This window comes from Lagopus muta, chromosome 17 (genome assembly GCF_023343835.1).
Source record: "Lagopus muta isolate bLagMut1 chromosome 17, bLagMut1 primary, whole genome shotgun sequence".
Lineage (NCBI taxonomy): Eukaryota > Metazoa > Chordata > Aves > Galliformes > Phasianidae > Lagopus > Lagopus muta.
This window is the reverse complement of record NC_064449.1, coordinates 11,591,783-11,616,248: the sequence shown is the minus strand read 5'-3', so window position 1 is coordinate 11,616,248 and position 24,466 is coordinate 11,591,783. Positions and strand designations below refer to the sequence as shown.

The 24,466-nt window shown below is 42.3% G+C and overlaps 1 protein-coding gene across 15 annotated transcripts in view; it reads right to left on the bottom strand.

The window, feature by feature from the left end:
• Positions 1–1,130: 1,130 nt before the first annotated feature.
• ARVCF (ARVCF delta catenin family member) overlaps positions 1,131–24,466 on the bottom strand; it is a 211,577-nt gene continuing 188,241 nt past the window's right edge. For 14 of the 15 annotated variants that reach the window (XM_048963944.1, XM_048963948.1, XM_048963947.1 and 11 more), the window contains 9 exons: positions 15,823–15,950; positions 14,772–14,922; positions 13,289–13,481; positions 12,499–12,610; positions 11,822–11,912; positions 11,282–11,335; positions 6,770–6,861; positions 4,188–4,301; positions 1,131–2,811 (listed from right to left, as the gene is read on the bottom strand). In XM_048963944.1, coding sequence (XP_048819901.1) covers positions 4,200–4,301; positions 6,770–6,861; positions 11,282–11,335; positions 11,822–11,912; positions 12,499–12,610; positions 13,289–13,481; positions 14,772–14,922; positions 15,823–15,950 — 923 coding nt within the window. In that variant the 3' untranslated portion in view covers positions 1,131–2,811; positions 4,188–4,199. The remainder of the gene's footprint in view (positions 2,812–4,187; positions 4,302–6,769; positions 6,862–11,281; positions 11,336–11,821; positions 11,913–12,498; positions 12,611–13,288; positions 13,482–14,771; positions 14,923–15,822; positions 15,951–24,466) is intronic. The other variant, XM_048963936.1, reaches the window with a different exon arrangement.

The following is a 24,466-nucleotide window of genomic DNA, read 5'->3' as shown; positions in this document are numbered from 1 at the left end:
CATCTAACCTGACAGGGAGGTTTGCTTGACAGAGGATGCAGTATAAATATGAAAAGGTCTTCGGGGGGGAAGTTGGATAGGGGCTAAATTTGCTTCTCAAGTTTTCCTTAGTGTTTTTAGTTTGATTCACCAATGACAGAGACAAAAATAGATAGCCACACAGATGTTGAGTGTCCTTGTAGTGCCCCATTGAGAGCCATATGACACCCGGCACAGGCGGCATGGACATAACTGGCCCCACTCACATCACTTCCCCCTTTCCTGCACTTTTCTCTTCTAACCTCTTGCTGGCTTTGAAATATTTGTACAACAACTAAATCACAAAGTCTTAGCAGAGACTCAACAGTCAGGTCTTTATTTTAAATGAACTTTTGCTCAGACTCCTTTGGTAAATATATGGTTTGAAGTAGATCAGGGACAGACTGACAGCACGGCCCTTTTCTTCAACTGTTCTAATTAGCTACAAAGCAGGTTCCATTGCTAATTACTGAACGTTTTTAAAAAAATCCTTTCATATACAAAAAGAATACACCAAGTACATAACCAAAAGTGATATAAAACGTTTCTGTGTAGCTTGGTTAAAAGGGTCTCCGCGTATTGGCAGAACAAGTATGAAAAGAGCACCATTGATATAATATACAGTCAGACTATGTATCTGGTTTCATTGCCACACTTTATGTCTACACATAGAGAGACACTGCCTCTGACACAGATGTTGATAATCACAGATGCATCTCTGCTTCCCTTGATCTGCTGAGCATTTCTGGTCCAACAGGACTCTCATGCAGGTGAAAACCCCACAAATATTTGCTATCTTAATTTGCTCTGAGCAACTTCACCTTCTCTATGATCCAGAAGTAACTACTGCAATGTACATAGAAGATGAGGGTCAAAAGGGAGGAGGGTGAAGGAGCACATGCATCATCCAAACCACTGACAGCTTCTGGCATCAGTCTTTTTCCCTGAATCAACAAATGCTTCCCTCTCCTGCAAACTACTTTACATGGTTTTATTAACCTATCCTCTGCACAACAATATATATATAGATATATAGATTTATTTATTTATATATATGTATTCATGTCAATTTTTTAATATACTCATGAAGATAGAAAGCTCTTGGTACTTGCTTTTTTTGTGTGTTTTTCTTTTTTTTTTTAATTTTTTTTTTTTTTTAAACAAAAACTTCAGACGTTTACTATTACAGTAATATTCTGGGTGAGGGAAGGTTTTGGATATTTCCCCTTTTGAATTACAAAGGAAATGGCAGGCACTGAAAACCCCGAATGATGTTTGCTAGGCTCAAAAATGTGCTTTCCAGTCACACCACTTCTAGGAGCTTATTTAGAATTAAATGTGGCAACCAAACAAAATCAGCAAAAGCCTCTGATGCTACTGGTGAGATATTTCATTCCTCTTCTGCCGCCCTCTCTTGACCAATGCCTGGAGAAAATCAGTGATCTAAAGTCACTTAGTTCATGGCATTATCAGATTCTGTAGATGCAGCATAGTTCTCTGTTCTCATGAGGTAAAAATCCTGCCTTATCAGAGCACACCATGGCATCTAAGAGGAGAACATCTGCGCGTGGATGATTTTCCTACCACCAAGAACATGTAAGCTCCAAACAAAATCAAGGGAACACAGAAATGATGATGATTTTAAAAATGTCTGATCTGTTCCCTTTATGACATTTTCCACCAGGATCTTTAGCCCAAAGCAAACATGGATCCAACAGTGATAAATTTACCATCAAACATAAATGACAGACCCACCTAAACTGCAGTGTATGTTCAAAATAAGACATCCTGTGAAGAAGCTTCTATTTCTTCCAATGTGTTAACAGCTACAGCAAAATAAACTGTTAATTGTCATCAATGTAACACTGATACGATTAGATGTAAAAGCTCCTTACTGCAATCTTTGAGAATAAGAAAATAAAAAGCCAGCCAACTCCATTTCTCAGTATACATTTCTGAGCCGGGGACATTAAAACCTTCATGTGGAAATAAAAGCAGAGCCATTACAGAATTCAAAAGGCAGAAGTACTGTACATCAGATTATAACGATAATATAGCACTGTGATTGATATAGCTTACTCTAAAAGCAGATTTATACAGCTTGCATCAATTTTGCTATCTACTCTCCAGTTCACTTGGCCAGCATTTAGTATTTTTTGTTCTGTATTTTCTCTTCATTGAAATTCAATAAACCCACTCAACATTCCTGCAATTCCTGTTGAAATAACGAAGAAAACCTCAGCATTTTTCAAAACCCCTTTAAAAGTGTTAGATTCACAGTTCAAAATAAATCCCTCAAAACAAAAAGAAAACCACGGGATCCAATCCATAAAAGTGCTATTATCTTCATGACTACACCTAAGGTATCGTTTCAGATCTTCTGCAGTTCACTTATGAAGCTGTCCTCTTTGCTGCTGCATGACCTTCGCTTCTCATTCTTGGCACCTTCCACATGTAAGAGTCACCTAAGAATGCAGCCAGCAGGATGGAACTTGGATTCTCTTCTCTTGCTTGCTTTACTCTTGCAGGAGTGGGAGGGAGCAGGAGGCAGCTATGTCTGGTGGGAATGTAACTGATTTAAAAAGCAAACTGTCTTGCTGTAAGGCATGGTGCTCTGGGGTTGGCAATGGCAGTCAGTTGTGTTTTCTCCCTGCATTTTCTTAGAATCCGCAGCCTTGTCAGTGATGCAGCGCCCTCCAGATCGGAATGGCAGTGGTGACTGATGAAATCCTGTGTCAATTCAATGTTTTTTTCTCCGCCTCAATTAAAAAAAAATGTGGTTGGACTCTAGGCCTGCAAAATAAAGCCAGAACTGATCAATACCAGCAAGCAACGTGGCACTGGTGATCTCCATCCCCTAGTGGTAGAACAATGAAGGGAAATCCTAATGTATCCCAGTGTATGGGTTTGTTGAAAGGTCTGACTGGGAGAAAATGATCACAGCCTGCATTCAAAGTCCCACCCATACGCATTCACTGCTAAGAAGAAGCGTGCAACACTGGAGGTGTGCAGGCACTGCACACGTTTATCCCTGTCCTCTGGCTGAGCCAACAAGGCAGACTGCACAGCACCGACCAGCTGCATGAGGCCAACACTGCCAGGGGCTGCCTGTGGCTACACAAGGCTACCAGGGGGCTTTAAAGACTGCTCTGGCCAAGCGCTTCCAACCCAGGAAGAGAAACAACCTGCAAACACACAGCACTTGTACTAGAGCCTTAAAAGGAGGAGAAGCATTTCTGGGGAGACCTCAAAAATGAAAACCCCACACATACAAGAGCCCTCTCTCCCACTACTGCATGCGATTTCCATGCCTGATTATGAGAGTGGACAACACTCCGCTTTTTGGAATTTGAGCCTCAAAGGCCTATTGTCCACTCCAATGGCCTTTGCAACCGTTTCTTAGGTGTTCCTTCAGCCAGCCAGGGGCACAAAATGAGCTATTCCAAATGGGGCATCACGTCTGACAGTGACGGATGGTACAACCAGGGTAGAGCACTGTCTAGCAAAACAGCGGGAGACAGATTAGCAGTAGCAGGAAATAAAGGAAGGATAGTGACATTATAAGGGGCTTGGCTCATGGCAAAGGCAGAGAGCTGTAAGGCCACTAAATGGCGCCTTTCTTTAACAGAATAAGAAAGAATTGGGAAGTGGGAGCTTGATGTTTATTGTGCAATCAAAATCACCTCCCCTTGCAAAGTAACTGTGCACAGGCAGCAGCTTTCTTGCAGATGGGCATGGCTTTGTAATTCTAGGGAACCTCAGGGGACGTCCATAAACAGAGAAGGATAAGCTTTTTCTTTTAGTCTCAGGCTAATCCTTCTAATGAGTCTGAAGGGAAGAAAAAAAATCGTTGGAAGTAGAAACACACTATTTAAATTCATTCCCATGGCCTTCCAGGAGAAATATTCCACATTCTGGCTGACGGCCAATCAGTCAAGATACTACTGTGCCGTCTGGTTATTTGACAGATTATTTCTTAATCACACAGGAGTGTTTGATTGAGTTTCATTAAAGACACAATAAATAATATAAATACCACGTTTTCAAATGTATTTTCCTTTCTCTGAAAGGACTCAGTTAGCAGTTAGCCTTGTAGAGATTCCACAGCTAAACAGATCATGCAAAAGACAAGTTAATCACTAGCACCAATTACCATTAAAATGACCTACCATGCATGCAAATTAGACCCAGGAGTCAACAGGCTGGGGTTTAATGTCACGAGCATCCACCAGATTCACCGAAGCCCTGTTACTCCTGTTAATGTTTTTCCTATTTGTGTCATTCTGCAGCACAGGGTGAGGAGTTAAAAGCAAAACAGAGCGGATTAATCAAACAAAGCCACCAAACAAGTCAGCTCAAAGGAGCACAAGGGAAAATTAGTGGTGGAGAAAGAAACAAGATCAGCAAAGGCACAATACCAACAAGAGCACTTGCAGCAGCCAAAGGCTGCACTTCTCTGCCACCCTTATTCAAAATGCTTGGCCACTCTTGAGCCGCAAAGCCTTGGCTATTGAACAGTTTACAAACCAGAAGACCCCAGAGTTCTCTTTCACAGGACAGGGAAAAGCAGCTTTGCTCCAGCTGAGGACGCACCAGTGACTGTTTTTGAGGCACATAACAAGCTGAATTCAGGCAGCCCTTTATCCCTAAAACCAGGAGGTAGCATAAAGTATGGCTGGCACATAACTGAGGTATTTTTTATCCTGTTCCTCTAAAAGCAAAGCGACTGCTGCCTGGAACGCTGGGTTGTGCTTCACCTCAGACACACACTGAGTTTGGGCTGAGTGATATGACTTTGAAAATCATGTCCATGAACTCTGAGTGCCAAAAATAACAAGTATTTGTTAACTCTTCTACCTTAGCCTATTTTCTCTGGAAAGACATCTTCTGTCAAGCTTGTACTGATCAAAATACTCATGTCACTTCATGCATCTGTTCTCACTGCATCCTCATGATACACATTACAACTGTTATGAGGGGACAGAAAGTTTACACCTTTGATACTGGTTCGAGCTGGGCCATCTCTTGTCACTTCAGAGCAACACCGGAGGAGGGAGCACATGCTCTGAATTCAGTAATCAGGTTGTATCAGTTGCAAAAAAACAAACAACCCACAAATGAGGGAGCACAACCACCTCCAAGGGGCAAGGTGAGAGTGTGCTCTTCTGTCTTCACCAGACCCTGTCAAGCAGAAACGTACTGGGAAGGTTTAGACAGGAAGGTGATCACTGGTGGATTACTTTAATAGTGTTATCACACATCTGGACTTAGCAAAGAAGCTGCAAGATGACTAAACAGGAAAACTGTAACGGCTGCTCTCTTATCAAAGGGCTTTCTGAGTGGCAGAGGCTTCCTGAACAACCTACTGCCCTGATTTTCACTTCTAGGACTGTTCAAAAGAGAAAAGGGGTGGGAAGTGAGCTTCCCGCTGAATCTAAGAGATCAGTGTTTCACATCAGCCACATTACTCCAGACCATTTAGTCAGGGCTCACTGGTTCAAAACAGGAAGCCATGTTTGGCACTGCAGAGTTGACACAGGACAATGAGCAATTATATTAAAAAGTTTCACTGGGCAGCCTCCAGCAGAATGCAACCATACCCAGAACTGGCAAATTGAAAAGGAGCGAACTGTGCTTAAAACTGCAGCTGGATTTAAGCCATGCTCCAGCATATACCTTCACAGAAAGGGAGGACACAGAAAGAAATGCATGAATTCACACAGGTGGACTGATACAGAAGGGTACCTTCCTGGTCCACAAACAGTAGAAAGATTTTTCTGCAAATCACATTTTAATTTCACTTCAATACAGTGTTTTTCTTTCAATTCACTCAAGTTTAATTGTTTCCAGTGAACACAAATCACCTGGATTTTCTGATATTATCAGCAATATGCTGAAGGTTATTAAAGGCAGCTTTTTACAGACTAACAATGGTATTTCCTATCACTGATTCTTGGTTCACTGAATCTTTTTTTTTCCCCTCAGAAATGACCTACCTTACAAGCTTGTTTTGAGGCCAGGGAGAAGTTATGGCCACAGCATTGTTAGAAACATCAAGCAACATTTAAATAAAAAGATCCACTGAAAAGGCATAGCAATGAAACAGAAATTGAACAGAATCCACTAAGATACATTTGCACACAACCCTCAAGGCAAAACACTTTATGAAGAGAGATTGTTGTTGTTGTTGCTGTTAAATTAGAAAATGGTCCAAATTTGTTTTTCGAAGGCACTCGGAAGCACATCTCTCCTTCCCCTCCATCTCCTTGGCTCACACCCACTGCCTACAGTCAGGACTCCCAGTGAGTGCTGGTGAAATGCACGCTGCTCACCACACTGCCCTAGACAGATGCACAAGCTGACACGTATTTCTCGTGGTGAAAACAATAAAGCAGTGTGATGTTTTGAAGCGACTGTTCTCAGAATGAAGACTGAATACAGTTATTCACTATGGGAAAGGGAATGCTGCCTGCACAAAGATTTTCTTACAACCTCATTCATTTACAAGGACATATCAATTGCCTGCATTTACTTCTGCACTGGACAGCAGCATTTTGTTTTTATTTCTAGTTAGCCAGTGCTAGGATAGGAAACGCTGCTTTTATCCTAACATTGGGCAAGCAAAAAACAAAGACACCAAAAAAACCCTTTGCAGCCCTCTAGTGAGTAACTGCCCTGTTCCTGCTGAGCACACCAGGCTCGGTTTCTTCCAAAGGCACTGCCTAGCATTAAGCAATAAGGGGAATCTCACTTTCAAAGGTTCTTTCTCTGAGGCGTCCCCTGTGCTGTCGCTGGTCTTGTATTTGCGCTCCTTGTCCCGGTGATCGATGGTAGAGTAGCCATCTGAGGAGGAACAATATGACAGTTAGGCATGGAGCACAACGAAGAGCAGAACAGAGCTGATGTGAGCAGTATTCTTCAGCAAAGAAACAGGAAAACAGACCATCAAATCCCAAAGATGCTGGCAGCCTGCCTCTCACATATGCTCCAGCTCTGAAATTTTACTTTCTCCAGTTTAAAACAGAAAAGCTCTTTTTTTTTTGTATCACTGCCAGATGCTGGCACTCATTAGCAAGCAGAACTGTTTTCATCCCAACCTACTGCAGTTTTGTAGTGTGCCTAAGGAAAGCAGCAAGTTGTCATCTCAAGCCCTGTGGCTAATGAGCTCCAAATTCAGCTCAAATCTTGTGTTCCTTGCTTAGCAGCCTGATTAATTGGCTGTGTTCATTCTCTGAATGCTCTGCAGCATGTTCCCACTCTTCCTGAGCCTGACTATTAACAGGACATAACAGTAATTTGAAATAGGCCCTTTCGATGCATTGAGAAAAGGAGACTGTTGAGCTGGAAGAAATCTTGATGCAAACCCTGCTGTGCCAGGACTGCCTTTCATTCCAAAGCAGCACCTGATGGTGCTTTTTCTCCTGACAACTAAGAAACAATATGAAAGCGTGATTAGCACACAGAAGAAAAGTGTGAGAGAGCATTATAAAGAAACAGCTTTATATATTTCAGAATATTCTCTGCTGTGAATCAGTCCAGCCAGCACAAACCTGGATTTCTTCTCGTGATGCATCAGATTTCCCTCATTATCAGTTACAAATAGATTGTTTCCTGCACCGTAATCTGGAGTAAATGACACTCCAATCTACATATTCCTGTAGGCTTTTGTTGTTACCTGTGTAACTGAGAGATCATTGATGTTTTCACGTTCTGACAAACTGGGCTCTTAGAAGACCACAAAAAGTTCTACCCAAAATGTGCATCTCTTGGCATATTCCTTGCTGCAAAATGTCACTAAGAAAAAAAGTTTTTCTGTGGGGTTTCCGTGGCACAAAGAGGCTCCGTTTGCCCACGTGACAAAAGCAGCCAGAGTGACTTGTACCAAACACCACAGCTCTGTATGATACTTATGCTGGTCACAGTTAATTTTAAAAGAGCTCAAGTTTTCTACACGTCTCAGGAATCAAAATGCAGGTAGACCTGAGGTAGCACTCATAATATCATGGCTACTAACATTACTTAACCATGCTGATTAAGAATAACTAGAGAATTTGAGATACACACGAAGTACACAGATTTTAAAGCACTGCCACACAGTCACTCTGTTGACAACAAAGAAGTTAATGTTACTGGCTATTCCCTTTGGAGAAAAAAAAAAAGTAAAGCCCAAAGCCTATCAGTTGCATCCAATCACCCAGCCAGAATTTGTGGAGGAATGCATAACCAAACATTCTCCTCAGAATGTCCAGCATGAATCTTACCAGTTAAGTTATATATTAAAGATTCATCATTCAGTTAGGAGTACATTGCTCCTAAATACAGGTATATACACGAATGATGGAAGCATGCTGACTCACAGTAATTTAGCACTCAACTGAGAGGCAGCTCTTCACAGTCAAATTTCAATTACACTCACAACGGTGTAACGGATCGCTCTGCATTTCTTTACTAATATCAAGGGTGATCCCAAAACATTTTAAAATCAATTGCTAAGATATAAAGGGAAACCTTTAGCCCACCCCCAGAAAGCAACAGCCATTAAGATGAAGTATGACAGCTTTAGCATTTCCCAGGTAACAAGGTTAGAATAAAGACATCAATAATGAGAAGCTTAAGAGCATGGCAGTTCTTCAGTACTAAAAGCAACAACAAAGTAAAACCCCATGCTCAACAGAAATCTCACAAAGACTGGGCAAAAAATTCCAAGGTTTTGAAGTTTGTTCTGTCAGCTGTGTGCCCTGCATGCTAACGGAGTCGCACACATCAGCACCAATGGAGACGAGCTTCTGAAAACCAGGCACTGTGCTACAACTCGGTCAAGACATGCGGCAGCAGAGATCAGAAGATCACGACTGGACCTAATAAGATGAGTATTGTCTTGAAGAAGGCTGCATCAGAAAAGTAATACCTCCGTCCCCAAGGATCACACCTCTCCAGGACCAGTGAGTGCTTCCCCCATCTTCCAGACTGATCCTGAGCAAGTTTTATCAAAATTAACTCTGCTTCTGGGGCATGAAGGAGACCTATGCTTTTCTTACTGCTCCAAGGTATAAATGCATTTTTCTCAGATAATATAATCTAGTTTATAGACAACGTTATGTTGGTCAGTAGAGGCACTTAGCATTCTCAGCTTGTTTATTCCTCTCACCTCTCACCTTTCTCCTCCTCGTCTCTATTGCTTTACCAAGTATCTGCCATTCATTCTGCAGCAACATTCTTATGTCATCACAAATGTCATGACCAAATGCCTTCTGAGTGTCAATCCATCTGTGCTCTCACACAGCTCTCAACTTATAAAGACCCACAAAGAAGGAAGGGAAGAAAAAGGAGAAGTTATGCCTAAAGACATGCAGGTATGAGAGGAACTTCTGAACTACGCATTTTTCTTTTCAACAATTCTCAGCTCTCTAATGGTATTGGCAGATTGACTGCATCTCAGCTGAGGCACAAGTACAGTTTTGGAGGACTCAGATTTGGCGCACAGCCTTGAGATCACAGTTCTGCCACTCCTGCAGTCAGCTCGGGGTCACAGCCACCCTGAGGCAGCACTGCGACAGTAAGCATCGCTGATCTTCAGATGACGCTGTGCAGAATCTCCTGCCCAGAGCTGATCAAGTCTGACAAACCAGAGCTATCTCTGCACAAGGCTGTCTACTGCATCCCACAGTAACTTATCACACACGTTTTTCCATTTCCCAAGGTAACCAAGCTCAGCCCAGGTGCTCTCATTGCCCCACACAACAGGAAGCTGACTGGTCCAGTACTGTCAGTCAATGTGGAACACATCCTTCTTTATCTCCAGCCATTAACGATGAATTAATTTCCCTTACTGAGAATAACAACAGTAAGCATCAGCTAACAAACTGAGATAACAACAGCATGCTGCTTTTTGCAGTCTTGGTAAAGAGGCAACATCAGTATAGCAGTAAAGGGCCAGGCAGTCCTCCAGAATGGAACAATATCCACAGTGAGGTTAAAACCAGAACACTTATCCTAGACAGCTTCTCCTGCAAGAATGTGCATGAGATACATAACATGTAGCATTCAGAAGAGCATGAAGGCAAGAGATGAAGTATTTTTATTCTGTTTTCCTAAAACTAAGGATAGTATATTGGACAAATTCATGCACTCCCTTCTCAACTGATCTCTGAAACCACAGAAAGTGAAGCCATATTGGAGATGAAAGTACTCAGGAGATGGGATCAGGAAAACTTCAGATTTCATCTTCTAACAGCACTGAAAGAATTGCAGAACAGAATGGCTCAGGCCATCTGCCTGATATCATATATATGCAGTTAATTTGCATTTCTCTTGGTACTGAGATATACACCAGTAACTCCTGAAAGCACGAGGAAACAATTAATCCTGAGACTATAAACATTCAGCACGGCCCAGAGTGCAGCACTGCTAGCAGGCAGTTACACTGCCATGCAATCTTCTCTGGAGTTACTTTCTTCCACTACGAGAACAAGTGCTTTAGTGTTCCCTTAGGCTAAATACATACTGACAGGTGGATTGAGGACAGGTGGTACCTCATTTTCTAAGAATACAAAAGGTAATCAGTATCTGTTATTCACCTTGGTTCTAACTTAATAATTTTTCAGCTACGATCACAAATGGCAGTATATCAAAGAGTTTGATTTCAAGGCATTAATATGAATATGTTAAAAAGTAGTACTGGAAATTAAATTCCCAAGAGAGCAGGCAGTGCTTTTATCTGCCTGAGCAAAGCAAAAACCCACAATTCTGTAAGTCAGGAATTGCAGTTTATCAGTCTCAAAGCACGTCACTGACAGTAGCTGTAAGTTCTCCATCTGAAGGACAAGTCTGGCTCAGTCAGATGAAGGTAAATGAAAAGTAATGTCAGGAATACTGCCTGTACCAACATTAATATGTTACCTACAGAAAACAGAGGCAGAACAGATTTAAGCTCACTCTGAAGCAACTTTTCAACTTCATCCTGCTTCCAAACTGTAACACTGAATGCAGCTGCCTCAAGGGGACAGAGGCTCGAATGAAAATTTCTGTGCTATGCTTAAAGTAGTGGATAAATTAGTGTGCACACTGTATGTGCATTAAAGACAAAGGGAAAGAAAGGAAAAAAATGGCAACAGCCAACCTTTTGAAGGGTAACATTCTGTTTTTAAATGTCAACTTTATCCATCTGAGAGAGTGTGACTCAAAGGAAAGTTGAACTTTCCTGTAAGTGAAAGTGTGTGCTGTACTGAAACAGACACAAGGTTTGATCTATGACTGAATTTACCTGGGCCAAGCTCATCCATAGGTATCATATCACGACTCCCAGTTTTCTCATTATCTGTAAGACAGAAGCACGGAATAACTGTAACTGTTCAAGTTACATTTGCTTTTCTCAACACCTGGTACTTTTAAATTAGTCTCAGAACCAGAGAGGTCCTTAAAGTACTGGATTCAGACCTGGAGAAAAACTTTCAGCTGCCATCCCTTCAGAAAGGAAAATATAATTTAAGCTCTCCAGACAACACATGAAATCCTTATTTTCTGCTTTGGACTAACCTCCATTTAACAAGCTTCTCTTAAGTTCCACCTTGCAACTATCCCAAATTCTCCCAGGTTATTTTAACTGATCCTGCTGTTTTCTCAACTTGCTCGCAGTATTGGCAGTGCACATTTTGCAAGAGAAGGAAAACTACAGACTATCATCTCGTTACTGTGAGTTAAAAGCACTGTACAAATAATACATATCCACTTCCCTTAACACTGTTGTGGCAAATTCAGCAAGCAAGCAAAACACATACAGAAAGTGGGAACTAGCAGAACCGACCTTGGCTCTTATCCACCAGCGGCAAAGTGCTGTCATCATAGCCAGACCTGCCAGCAGCAGCCTTGGAACTCTTTGGCGTTGCAGAAACAGACTTCAAAACAAAAACCAGGTAAATATGAAACTGCTGTTCTGGGAAATCAAACAAGTAAACAGTGTGAAGTAAGATCACATATTGGTTCTGAATCCACTCCTGTTACAGCACGGCAGAGGAGTTTTTTTTGATTTTATTTTCATACAGATTTGTTAGTGGGATTTTTTTTGTGTGTGTTATCTACACCACTGCTCTGTTGGTCTGTAAAAGGAGCTCAGCCTTGTCAGAAGAGAAGGTAAGGAGGCTGCACATCCAGAACTGGTGACTGCCTGGGCTGCTGCCTGAAATAAAGTTCATATGAGAAAAAACACAGTTGACAAAAGGCATGCTAAGTCTCCCTTGAGCAAAGCACATGCACTTGGCCCACATAACTTCCAACAACTAAAAAGCTACATTTCATAGACCAGTGAAAAACCTATCCATCAAGTGCATGATGTTACAACTGAACAGGTTACAATATTTTTCCATTACCTCAAAGACCAGAATTAAAGCGTGTTCCCTACCAGACACCAATGCTGCACTGAGGCACCTTCCAGTCAGCTGATTTCCATAACTACTAACTAAACCTAAGACCCAGCATTCTTACCTGGAAGTGTGATTTGTTCCAGCCATCTTTCTGCAGAGCATTTCGTAACTCCTTGTAGCTCCAGATCATCTGAAGAACGTGAGAAGCTGCTTTTGTTTCTCGAGGAGACTGGCTGATTTGCAAAATAAAATTACAATGTTAAATATCAAGCAATATAGGACTATCCATATGCCAACTTCTCTGCACCAAAACAATATCCAGGAGGCACCTACTACTTCACAGAGCTATCCATTGGCTTATCAGTTTTAAGATGTATGTAAAACAATTCAGTGACTTCTTCACATGTACAGGTATCTGCTGACAAAAGAACCCAAGAAGTCAAAATGTGCAGATTCTGGTGTTTTCATACTGCCTTCGTGGACAGGCACGGACACCAGGGTGCTCTTTTCATTTTGTAGTTGTCACTAATAGAAAGCAGATGGATTTTATTCTGCTTGGATTTATTTACAGAAAGAAAAGAAACACAACAAACACACACAAGGTCTGAGCTGCCTTTAGCCAAAACAATTACTGCACCTCCTTAAACGCTTTATTTAAAACACATCAATGGCAATCCTTGAAAGGATTGGTGACATATTCTAAGATGCCATGCTCTAACAGGCTTTCACCCAATTTTTTTTTTTAAAGTTACAAATCTACCGAGAGGGTGACTTTTTATTGTGTATGTATTTGTTTAGCTACACTTCTGAAAGGCTAGAATAGCTTTGGAAAGCAAAAAACTACTGTGCATTGTGGTATTTTCAAGTTTGAAGTGAGATTTTATACATTTTGCTTTCACCTGTTCCCTCACCTTGACTTGCTGATTGCCACCAGCTTCTGAATGCCCTGTGTCTGGATCAGAGATCTTGCATTTTCTGAGCTGTCAGTAATGATTTCGTGGATTGTATTCAATACAGCAACCACTGTATCCTCTTCCAGGTTCTTTGCAGATCTCTGCTGCCTGCTAGGCAAATTTCTAACCAGCTCACTCATGGCATAACTACCTGGAAAAGTGGAAGAGATACCACTGGTCAGCCCTAGTAATCCTTTCAGCTTCCCATCCTGAATGAAAAGTTCAAGGGTGCTTGCCAGGTTAAAACAATTAATAATGCAAGTGTTTTGAACATCATGACTGTGACTTTATGGTGCTTTTATCATTTATTATTTCAAGATGACTAAGAGTTGATATCCAAAACAGAACTCCTTCATCATGAATACTAAAAGGCTAAGAGGGGAAAAAAAGCACATTTTATTATGATTTTACAGCCAGCATCTATCATACTTCACAATGCCTGAGGCAAAAAGCATCCAGTAGCTGCTGCTACCGCCACATATTCATGCTGATACACGCACATGGTTTACTCAGTGTAGCCTTCCAATAGGCCTTCTGGGGCAAGGTGTGCAGCCACGCATCTATTAACCTTCTTCCAACAAAGGTAAGAGCATTTCCTCCTGGGTGCAGTTAGCCTTCACATCATATGGTACTGGAGAAAAACCAAGGAGCTGGGAGTTTATCACTCCCACGTGTGTGTCTGCACCATTCACCTAGCTACACCTCTGAACTACTAAAAGAGAAACCTGATGTGTTAGGGCAGAATTCCACCTGGCCACTTGTTAGTATCAACCTGGATGATGGCCCTGAACAAGTGCTGAATACTTCCTGGCCTGACAAGTCACAGTTTAAACAGACATCAGTTAAACACAGAGGCATCCAGAGGAAAACTCAACTGACAGCTGAACCTTTCTGATTACATGCACACAAATGCGTATTTACCCCACTGGAAAAGAGCTAGTGAGCACTGCTGAAAAACTAATGTAAAGACTATGTCTCTGGTAAGTTGTTTAGTATCCGGCTTCTACAGTACCTGCCACAGGAAGGAGGTCATGATGGAAAAAAAAGGGAAAACTTCAGATTTTCCTTCATGACCCCAAACAAGCTCAGCCACTCTGATCTCAACAGTGGGCCTAAGAGGAACACAGCTGTCAGCAACCTCTGCATGTGACCAGCAGCACGCTCCGTGCCAGCTAGAGCTAAGAGGCAAGCAGTCTGCTAACCCACCCAGCAAAAATCTGTATTTTAGTCCTTAGGAATCTCTCCTTAAACCATGGCCTGTTTAAGTGGACTGGAAATACATTCTGAGATGACAACCTTTCACTTGGTGGCTACACAGAATAATCTTGGAGAGCAGTGATAGAGACTGCATACAAAACGAATCCTCAGACAGCTGACAAAAAGGAGATGTCTCTCAAAAGCATCCAAGATTCCAGCCTGCTAAGAAAAGTTCTGAAGATACCTATAAGGTCTTTATTGCGGCGATCCATGGAAAGGTTTCTCAAAGCAATTGACACAGCCCTCACAACCTTGTCAGAGTCGGACTGGAGTAGCTCCACAAGCACTGGCAAACCTCTCTCTTTCCGCACTGTTGCACGAATGTATGTGGACCACTGAACAAAACAAGGAAAAAAGAAACAACACAAAATATCGTGAGCTCATATACCCACTCTTTCTTGCCTTCGGCATTTCTTTCAGTGCTGCAATTCTTTTTTTTCTCCCGTGAACACCAGTTAAGATGTGTATGCTGATGCATCTGAAACAACCTATCAGTCACGTTCATCAAGCACCACAGAGAAAACGATGTGGAGGTTCAGCCTGCAGCTTAGTAAGCCGATGGAGAAAGAGGACAGAAACGGAAGTAATTTCATTTGCCAGCCAGCATCTGTTCTGTACACATCACAGTGTGAAAACACATTCCCCTGGATTAGGAAAAATAGGTCATTTGCAGGGAACAGTAAGGCATCCAAAGCATGTTATCTTCTTCCACCTTCAATTTTGTGCTATTTTACTCTGTTTCATGATTGATTTTAAAATAGGTATTCAAGACAGTTGCAAAACACCACCCTGCTGATCTTTAGGCTTCTGCTCGCTCCAGGTTTGCCACACAGCTCTAGAAATGATCAGGTATTGAGCATTAGCTGATTAGTAGTAGGGCTGGCTCAGAGAGAAAATCAGAGGACACTTCATAGTACAGTTTCTGACAGCCTAATGAATTAAGCATTCACAACAGGACCATCTAACAATGAGCTTTTCTGAAGGGAAGTGGCAACAGTTAAGTAGTTTAAGTAGTAAAACCAGCTCCTGGTTAAATTGTCATGAGCTCAGTGACATTTGCACATAAACACCATCTGTTCAGAAGATGCAAAGCATCTTAAGTGGGCAAATGAATTGGAAATAATTTCTTCACCTTCTTCCTTCTTAAAGGGCACAAGGTAACAGTGCAGTTCCAACAGATGTAGCTCTGTTCTTTACTTGCATCAAGTAATGACTAAAGACAAGATTGCACTCACAGTCCAGTTGCCAGCGCTGAGATTCTGCAAAGCCCCTGCTGCAGCTTCCAGAGTGTTAAAGTTCTGACTTTCAGTGAGGATGGAAAGGTACAGTCGGACCACATCAGGTTGGTACAGTAATTCAAAGCCTGCAGGTGGGGAAGAGGACAATGGAAGTAAAATAGAAAAGTAGAGAAGGCATGTATGAACAAACACAGAACATACCTTTATTTAATCACATCAGAGAGCAGCCGAGAGAAAGCTGTGCTATGGAAAGAAGGGTTTCTGCCATATTCAGAATATTTCATTCACTCTTGTGAACGCAGTGCACATGGGAACTCACCTACAGGACATTCAGCTAGACTGAAGGTCCCTTTGATTGCTGGTAAGTTGATCATTCTTTCTGAAATCTGTGCTACGCTATGTAACTGTCCAGCAGGTTGAGTACATGTAGTACACATAGTAACAAGGTGGCATGAGACAATGACAGAACAATTCTTGTTTTGCATCTGTAGACTGTAACTTAAACTTGCACTCCTTTTATTTTTTTCATTCAAACTGCCTCAGACATCAACAAACAGGTCACAGAGAGCAAGCTGCAATCCCATCATCCACCCCCTTCTCACACCTACATAAGGAAAGAAAGATGTCAGAATGACTAGAATTCTCAACTGGTAGGAGAGGGAGAAATACTGCCTCCAGTTCAAATATTAGGTAAAGAAGTACACCAGCATTGCATTACACTGGGAGACTGCAACAGACACAGAACATCTCAGTATCCCCAGAATCAGTGCTGCAGCTTCGCAATTCAGGCACGTCAGGAATGGGAACTATTCCAGCTCTGCCATGCATTTCCTTTTGTGACACTGAGTAACTGACAGTAGCATCCATGTCTCAATTTCCTCATCTCCAAAGATTAGGGTTTATCCATCTAACCACAGTATGTGGGGCACTGCTTTAGACAAGGACTGAAGTGGCAGTTCCACGTTAGTAACAAATTGTGGATATTTTCAAGCAATCCTACCTACCTTTTGTCACTAAGTGCCTCACAACACTGAACTGATGAAGGAGGAATATGCAAGAAGCCAGTTAGAGCGCCTCCCCATCAAATAGGATCCAGGAGATTGCAGTGTTGTTCAGAAAATTTCAACAACAAACAAATAACTTCCCTAGAATTGCTTTGGTGAGTGCAGGAAAGCACAAACCACCCACAGGTAACAGAGACACAGCTACAGTGACTGCAGCTGTAAGACATTTCTGAACTGATGGCTTTCGGGGAGTTTGCAATTAGCAGGTGTTACTTGTGAAAACATTTATGGAATAAAAGAATGGCATGAAAGCAAGTATGAAGGTATGGACGAGCCTGAGGAAGCGGGAAATGTGAAGCCTGTCCTTAATAGAAGACTTTTTTTTTGTATGTACAGACAAAAAGAATGTTTCTCACATAACAAGATGCTGTCCCACGAGTGTAGCATAACTCAAAGCAAGTTTTCCACTAGTAAGACAGGAAACCTACAAACAGAAATCACGCCCTCTCTTCAATACTTTCTCTTCACAAATCACCCCCTACTCAAATACGTACTTTCATCATATTTCAGACATCTCAAATCAAACCCAGAAGCAAGAGGACTGAAAAATGCTATTCTACCAAATGGATATACTGCCAGAAACTTCCTTTTAGAAATCCTCTGTCACTGAAGAGGATTAAAAAGCGTTCTAAAATGAAAGCCTTACATTCTAGCTCTGCTTTTCCCTATTTTTCATCATAGTTACTACTGTGGCACTATGTTAGGCATGATCTCTCAAAACCCCAAACCTCATCTAATATTAACCTAATATTAATTAATTAACTAATATTAACCTCATCTAATGTTAACATAAGGCCACGTTAACGCTCTTGGATATACAGGGCTTATTTATCCCTCTGAAGACACACTTTATCAGCCCAGGCTTTCTTTGCTCCACACCAGAAAACTGATCAGTGCCCAAGCATCCACAAGCTCCGTGCTGTCTTACACATTCCCTGTCCAGCCTCCTCACATGCATTCCAGCATGCAGCCATGCTTTTTGAACTGCTGGATTGTTAACCTGCTCCAGACTGCTTTTACTGCCACCACTTGCCTGTTATGTGACACCTACAGATAAGTGCAAGCTGCAACAGGTGGCAATCCCCAAAGGCATCCTGCCAATCCATAGCACTTTCTCCCCTCTTCCCTGCTGTCCTCTCCTTGCACTGGGATCACTGCCCCCTGTATTGAATGCTTAGAAAAACTCCAGTTATGAAATACATGAAGCATGAACAGCTGTACAGCTCTTCTCTGTTCCGTGAAGAAGTGTGACTATCTGACTCCAGTATGACCTCCACATCACCTCTCTCCTCTGCTGCTTCACAAGGTGAATTGGCAATCCCAGGACTCCTCAAGAAAAAGCACTGCTGCCTGCTAAGTGCATAGTGTTACTTTCCTGAACACTAACACTTAACAAATCTCTTAGGATAGCTTACCAGAATTTGGAAGCTGTGCTACCTTTCACGGAAGCTTAGCTGAAGCATGAATCAGATATGCAAAAAGCTGAAAGTAGGTTCATTAATTTTCAGAGAAAACTCATGCAGAACATGTATTGCGTCTGTATTTGAGCTCAGAGTAGCCTGCCATTGAGCAGAGTGCAATTCTGTACTCAGTCTTCTGATGGCTTTGTTCTAAATTGCCTGGCCATAACTACAGCATACTTGGCAACTGCCCCACAAGTTGCCCTCTCCTTTGATTTAAGAGCAGTCTAAAATTTACCCTTTCTGTTCCCTTTTGGTTAGACATCCTTCCTTCCTTCTCGGGGTATGAATGCTGAGAAGCACACAGAAGCAATAACCCTATCACCTCCACTTACCTCCTGCAGACAGAGCTGTATTCCAGTCACGCACCTCTAGCTCCCTTTTTGTCATTACTTCCCTTCATGCATGGAAGCCTCTCCTTTTTCCTACTTACTAATGTTAGAGCACCTCAAAAACGTCCCCATACTGTTCAATAACACATAGCATTTCTTCTACCAATCACCAACGCGTTTCTGCTTTGGGCTGCAATCCCTCAGCTGCCTGGTGAGCAATTCTCACTTCATTCCATACGACCCCATTTTCCAGCCGTATTTATGCTGCCCTGTTAACATCTGTTTTAAAAGGAGTTAATAAATGCTACACACCATACATGAGACCTTCTCCTCCCTCATATCACTCCCCACCTTGGGGACCTCCACCTGCTGCACGCTGCCAGCACTGCATATAATCTGTGCTAGCCAACTGCAGGCAGGGGTTGCTAAACCAAATTGTTAGGAACAACTCTCATGGACAACTGCTCATGAGCAGAGATGAGGACCTAACAGCAATAAAGTTACATCTCCACCAGAGGGTTTCTCCCTCATTGACAGCAAGCTGACACTTTTCATAAGCATTATACTCTCCTAAAAAGAAACAAACAAGTTTTGTATTTTCTCCATCTATCTCCTGTCCTAATGAGTCCAGCTCTGCTATTTATAGGATGCTATTTGTCTGAGTTATTATAAATTCCCTTCCAGCATTGCATGGAGGCCTTGCACATCTTTCTGCAAAGCACTTCAAGCACGTTCCTGGGAAGCACAGCTGTCTCACCTCCATTAAGCACCTGCTTCTCTTCTAAACTGATTTCCTTAATTTCAGGATCATCTTCATTATTTTTTTCAGGTAATGCTGCCTTTGTGCAATCTACAGCTAACTGCTTATATCCCCCCCCTCTTTTTTTTTTTTTTTTTTAAGAAAATGAGAAAAGGAGGGTCATTAGCAATAGGTAATATATCGAATGAGAAAAACAGTACATGCTTTTCTTTTTCTTTAAAAAAAAAACACGCTATGGTTATAGCCCAGATTCAGCACTGCCCTACCAAAGCTCATTTCTCTCAGAATAAATGAGACCTTTTCCTTAGGTTACAGACTTGTTCTGAGTTGCAATCTATACTGTTTCCTTCTGGAAAAGCATGGGGATAAATCTTTTATTTCTCCCCCCTCCCCCAACTCCATTGTAAAATGCAAAGCAAACCATTTGGCTATATTAGCTGTTTCCTTTTAGATAAATGGAAAATGCCTCGGACACTGATGTCACTGTGTCAGGCCTATTACAACATCTAAGCATTCTCCCCAGCTGCTGGCATAAATGTGTATACAAAGAAAGGTCTTCCACATTAAACTCACCTTCACACTGTGGTTTCAACCTTACGACAAAAGGAAGACGAGCTTCTCTGCATCCAAGTTGTTCAAAATGGGCAATGGGATTAATTCTGTGCCATGCCCACCCTACCAAGTGCTGCCAACTGGAGCATCCTTTGTTTGCCCACAGAACACTAACAGCACAGACAGCAATTTTAATCCTGAGCGTAAAAAACCTGAGGAATGAACTGAAGATCCAAACCAGCCCATTCAGCTCTCAGCCACATGCAGCAGCTCCTGGATCACCTCATCCACAAATTTACGTGCTTTCATTTTAGCATTTAGTGATGACATTGTGCCTATATACTTGACTACATTCTGGCAATAACAAACTATCTCATCAGGTTCCTCTCTCTGATATACCAGTTTAATCCCACATTTAGGCATCTCTCTTTGGAGCAAAGTTGCTAAACCTAATTCCCTTTACAACTCACACAATTTAGGATTTATTATCACCCTACAGGCACAGGAAACTATACACGTACATATACTGGTCAGATTAAGTCCTACTGCTGGAGCAGATGCGATGCTTTATTTTTTATTCTTCTAAAATCTCTGGCTTGCTGTTTCAAACAAGAGATTGTCATATGAGTTAGAAGGACACAGGGAGCACTGTAGGAAATAGAAAACAAAACAAAAAACCTTAGTTGCCAAGGGAAAAAAAACCCTGAAGTCACTTAAATGAACTCTGACAATTACTTGTCTTTTCAATATTTACTGAGATGTTTACATTACTGTTTTAATTCAGACCACTTTCGGAGCAAATTTCCCAACTGCCCGTACTCACTGTGCCTTAGTTCCCAACACACAGCACTTGCAGCACCATCTGGACACATCCTGGGATGAAACTAAACCAACAGATGCACTCCAGGACCACATCGAGGGTGTGCTAACAAGGAATGCGAGCAAGTTCAAGAGTTGCTTGCTGATGTGCTCACTGTGCTGGGCAGCTCGGCGCAGGATGTGACAGCTACCGGCAGATGGAGCGAGAGCCCAAACCGCAACGTCTCTGCAAGGTCACACACTAACAGTAACAGACTTGGTAGAAAAAAGAAAGCAGCTGCCTAAGTGAGCAGGAAGCTACGAGCCAAAAGAAGTAAAAAATCATGTCTCTAAAAGAAATTAGCAAGTTGATTGTGGAAGAAACGCTTCACAAATTTTCAGCTCCTGCCCTCTGCTGCTAGCATGCTGCAACCTCATTACAAACTGTGCAGTTCATGCTTTGCAAGTCGAACAGTTGTGAACCAGAATTCAGAATCTTCTTCTACAGACATATTTTCAGAACGTAAGCAGCCAATCAGTCTAGCAGTTCAACAGCTCCCATTCCAGGAATGCCTCACCCCACAGAACATTTAAAAAGGTGGGGGGGAGAAGGAAGGGAAGGCAGCTGGTTAGTTTTGTGAAAACAGCAATCAGATCCTTAAAACAATACTAATAAAACAAACACACAGTAAACCCCATCAGCCCCACTCCATCTGTATGCTGTGTTTCAGCACCTGGTGCACAGCTTGAATGCCAACCTCAACTTGCAAGATTCTTCTAATTGAAAGTCTTAACAGTAGTGAAAACGCAGCCAGCTCCAGCAGAGCCAAATGCTCAGAGTCACTGATGGAGAATGCACCTTGATACAGATGCATATAAGCATACTGAATGTCACACAACAGAGGCATAAACTTGTTCAGTGGATGAAGCAGTAATAGGTAAAAGGTTTTTAATAGTCCTTGTAGCTTTCACTTCAGCGTGCAGCACAAGGCAGGACAGGCATTACGCTTACTGCTGAGATTCAGTCAAGAATGCAGCATCCACCACCAAGCAGGAGCTCCAACAGCGGGTAGTGTTGAAAAGAACAACCAGAATAATATGGAACACATGAGACTCAAATCAGGCTTGAAAGAATGTTACGAGATTTTCTGTTTAGAAAAGGAACACATTGTGTGTGACCTTCCCTGCCAATCTAAGTCACACACAAGTCCTACAATTACATAAATGCCTCCAGTTTACCACCTAGTTCCACAATGCAAAAAGCAATGGCTTGCTAGCTAAAAGGGGAAGCAGCTCCCTCGCGCCACAAGGATGTAACAAGGACATCAGCAGTACTTCAAAATGTGGAGGAATGCAAAAATAAAACAAGGAGCTGATCTGCAGGGAAGGCAGAAGAGCAGCAAGGAAAGGGAACAGGAAGGCAAGGTGGTGCAGGAGAAATAAGGATGCCTGAGAAAACAAACTGTCTGTAGCTATTTCTATTATTCACATTTCTCAAGCTCCACAAGCTGTCACCAGGGTATCTCTCTTACAGAGATGACTTCCTATGAAATTGATTATATTTCATTTCGTATCAAAGAATATGCAATTTAACAGAGATGGCTCAATTAAACACAACCTATTTTGACCTTGTGCGAATTCCAATACTTCTGCTTTCTGTGAGCAAATATTTTAAGACTAAAACAGTCTCCCTTTCCAAGCAGCATTCCTCCCAACAGCAACTGATGCACTGCCCAGTAACAAAGGCTTTTTTTCAAGTCTATGCAGCTAAGTCTCTTGGCAACAGGAGATGTTCAGTCCACAACTCTTTCCTCTGTTCACTAATCAGTTGAGAAGGCTCTGGAGGACCAATACTTAATAAGGATCTGAATGGTGCTGCAGATAACTAGAGCACTACCCAAGCTACCCGTTCAAAAGGAGAATACAATGTCCCCATAGGCTGCTACTGAAGGGCAGGAAATACCTGGCAGCAAGGCTGATGCAGAGAATGAATTGCTGAAGGTCTCCTCTCAAAGCAATAGCAGGCATGATGGTGAATTGTAGCACGTTTAAGCTTTTGTAGGTCACTTCTAGTGGTGCTTTTGAGAAACACCATTATTACAAGCTGTGATGCTGAGTATCCAAAGTAAATGTAAAGCCCTTTCACCAAATGATTAAAAGGGATGGCATGCAAATAGCCTCCTTTACCCCAGTCCCTGAAGACTTTACATATGGTACACGAACTGTTAACACTGCTTTAGGTCTCCACCTGATGCAAAGTTATTTTTTATTTACTTCACAGTGATAACAGAATGTATTTTCTTTTAAAGGAGCAGGACAGACATGTTATTTCTAAAATCTCACTGAACACCATTCTCTCTCTCTCTCACACATGGCACGCACCTTGGAGTCTCTTCTTTATAGGCTACATACCAAAAGCAATCTGAAAGCACAGGTTCCCCTTTTTCCACAGTCTGCTTGCCATGGTGTTTGCAAGCCCCCAGAATGGACTCCAAGCTCAAGAGTGCAAAACCCCAAACTGAGGGGTGTTTCAAAGTCCTGGCTCACACAAGGAAAGGAATAAGAACAGAATTCTCAGCAAAGGTCTGCCAGCTCTGCCATGTTTCAGAGCATGATGCCACTACTCTTGCAAGGGTATCGTGCTCAGGGTAGCTCAGGCACACCTTGGACTCTAAGCTACGGATGAACACTCCTGCTTGGAGAAATTCTGTGTACTCATGGTAGTTTTACGGGTAGTTTTATGGCAGTTTACTCCTGCCTCAACTGCTATAGCATTTGAAGACAGAAGACAGATTAGGCGGATCACGCTGGCCATCCTACTGAGAGCAGATCGATACGCTAGGAAAGCAGAAATGCAAATGCTCCTGGATGCAAACAATCTTGCTTGCTGCCTCCAGGGAAGCTTTCTCCTTAAGCTACCAGGTTGGACACGTGCCTCTAACAGCTGTTACCAAAAGGACAGTGGGCACAGGGTTGATGCACATGGCACCAGGGACTTCTTAATCAGACAGCAATTTGGCCCGTGCATACAAGATCAATACCAAGCAGACCATCGATCACATTATGTTTCTCTGAGAGGGGAAACCTGAATTTCCAGACATTGTCTGCTGCAGAACAGCAGTATCAGAACAACAGTGGACAAGGTCAAATGTCCAGGCTTATTCTTTCAGATCTCAGAGACGCTGCTGCTGTGATTGACCATGGCTGCTTCTGATGAATCTGTTCCTGTCTCCACTGCCATCCAGAATTGCACTTGACTGACTTGTTAATTTTTTTCTCCCAGAAAGGGCCCAGATGGCAGTGCTTGGTGACTGCACACATGCCCTGAGGGATATCTTCTTGTGTGTGGTACCAAACAGCTCTATTTTGTCACCCCTCCTATTCTGTCACAGATAGCAATTGCAAGGACTGCACAATCAAGCTAGAAATTAGAACACTGCTCATCCAGCCTGGCTTCTGGCATTTGGGCACGTTTACATGAGCAGAGAACATGGAAAGCCAGGAAGGCGTCCTCTTACTGACCTCAAAGCTGTAACCACAAGTCAAGAACACACGGGGATGCCACAGTCATCAAAATCCATAGCACAAAAACAGACAGTTTACCATTGGTAATTCTGGAAAAGATAAGGTGATGAGGCAACATGACAGAAAGCCTTATTTGATAGAAGTAGGTGT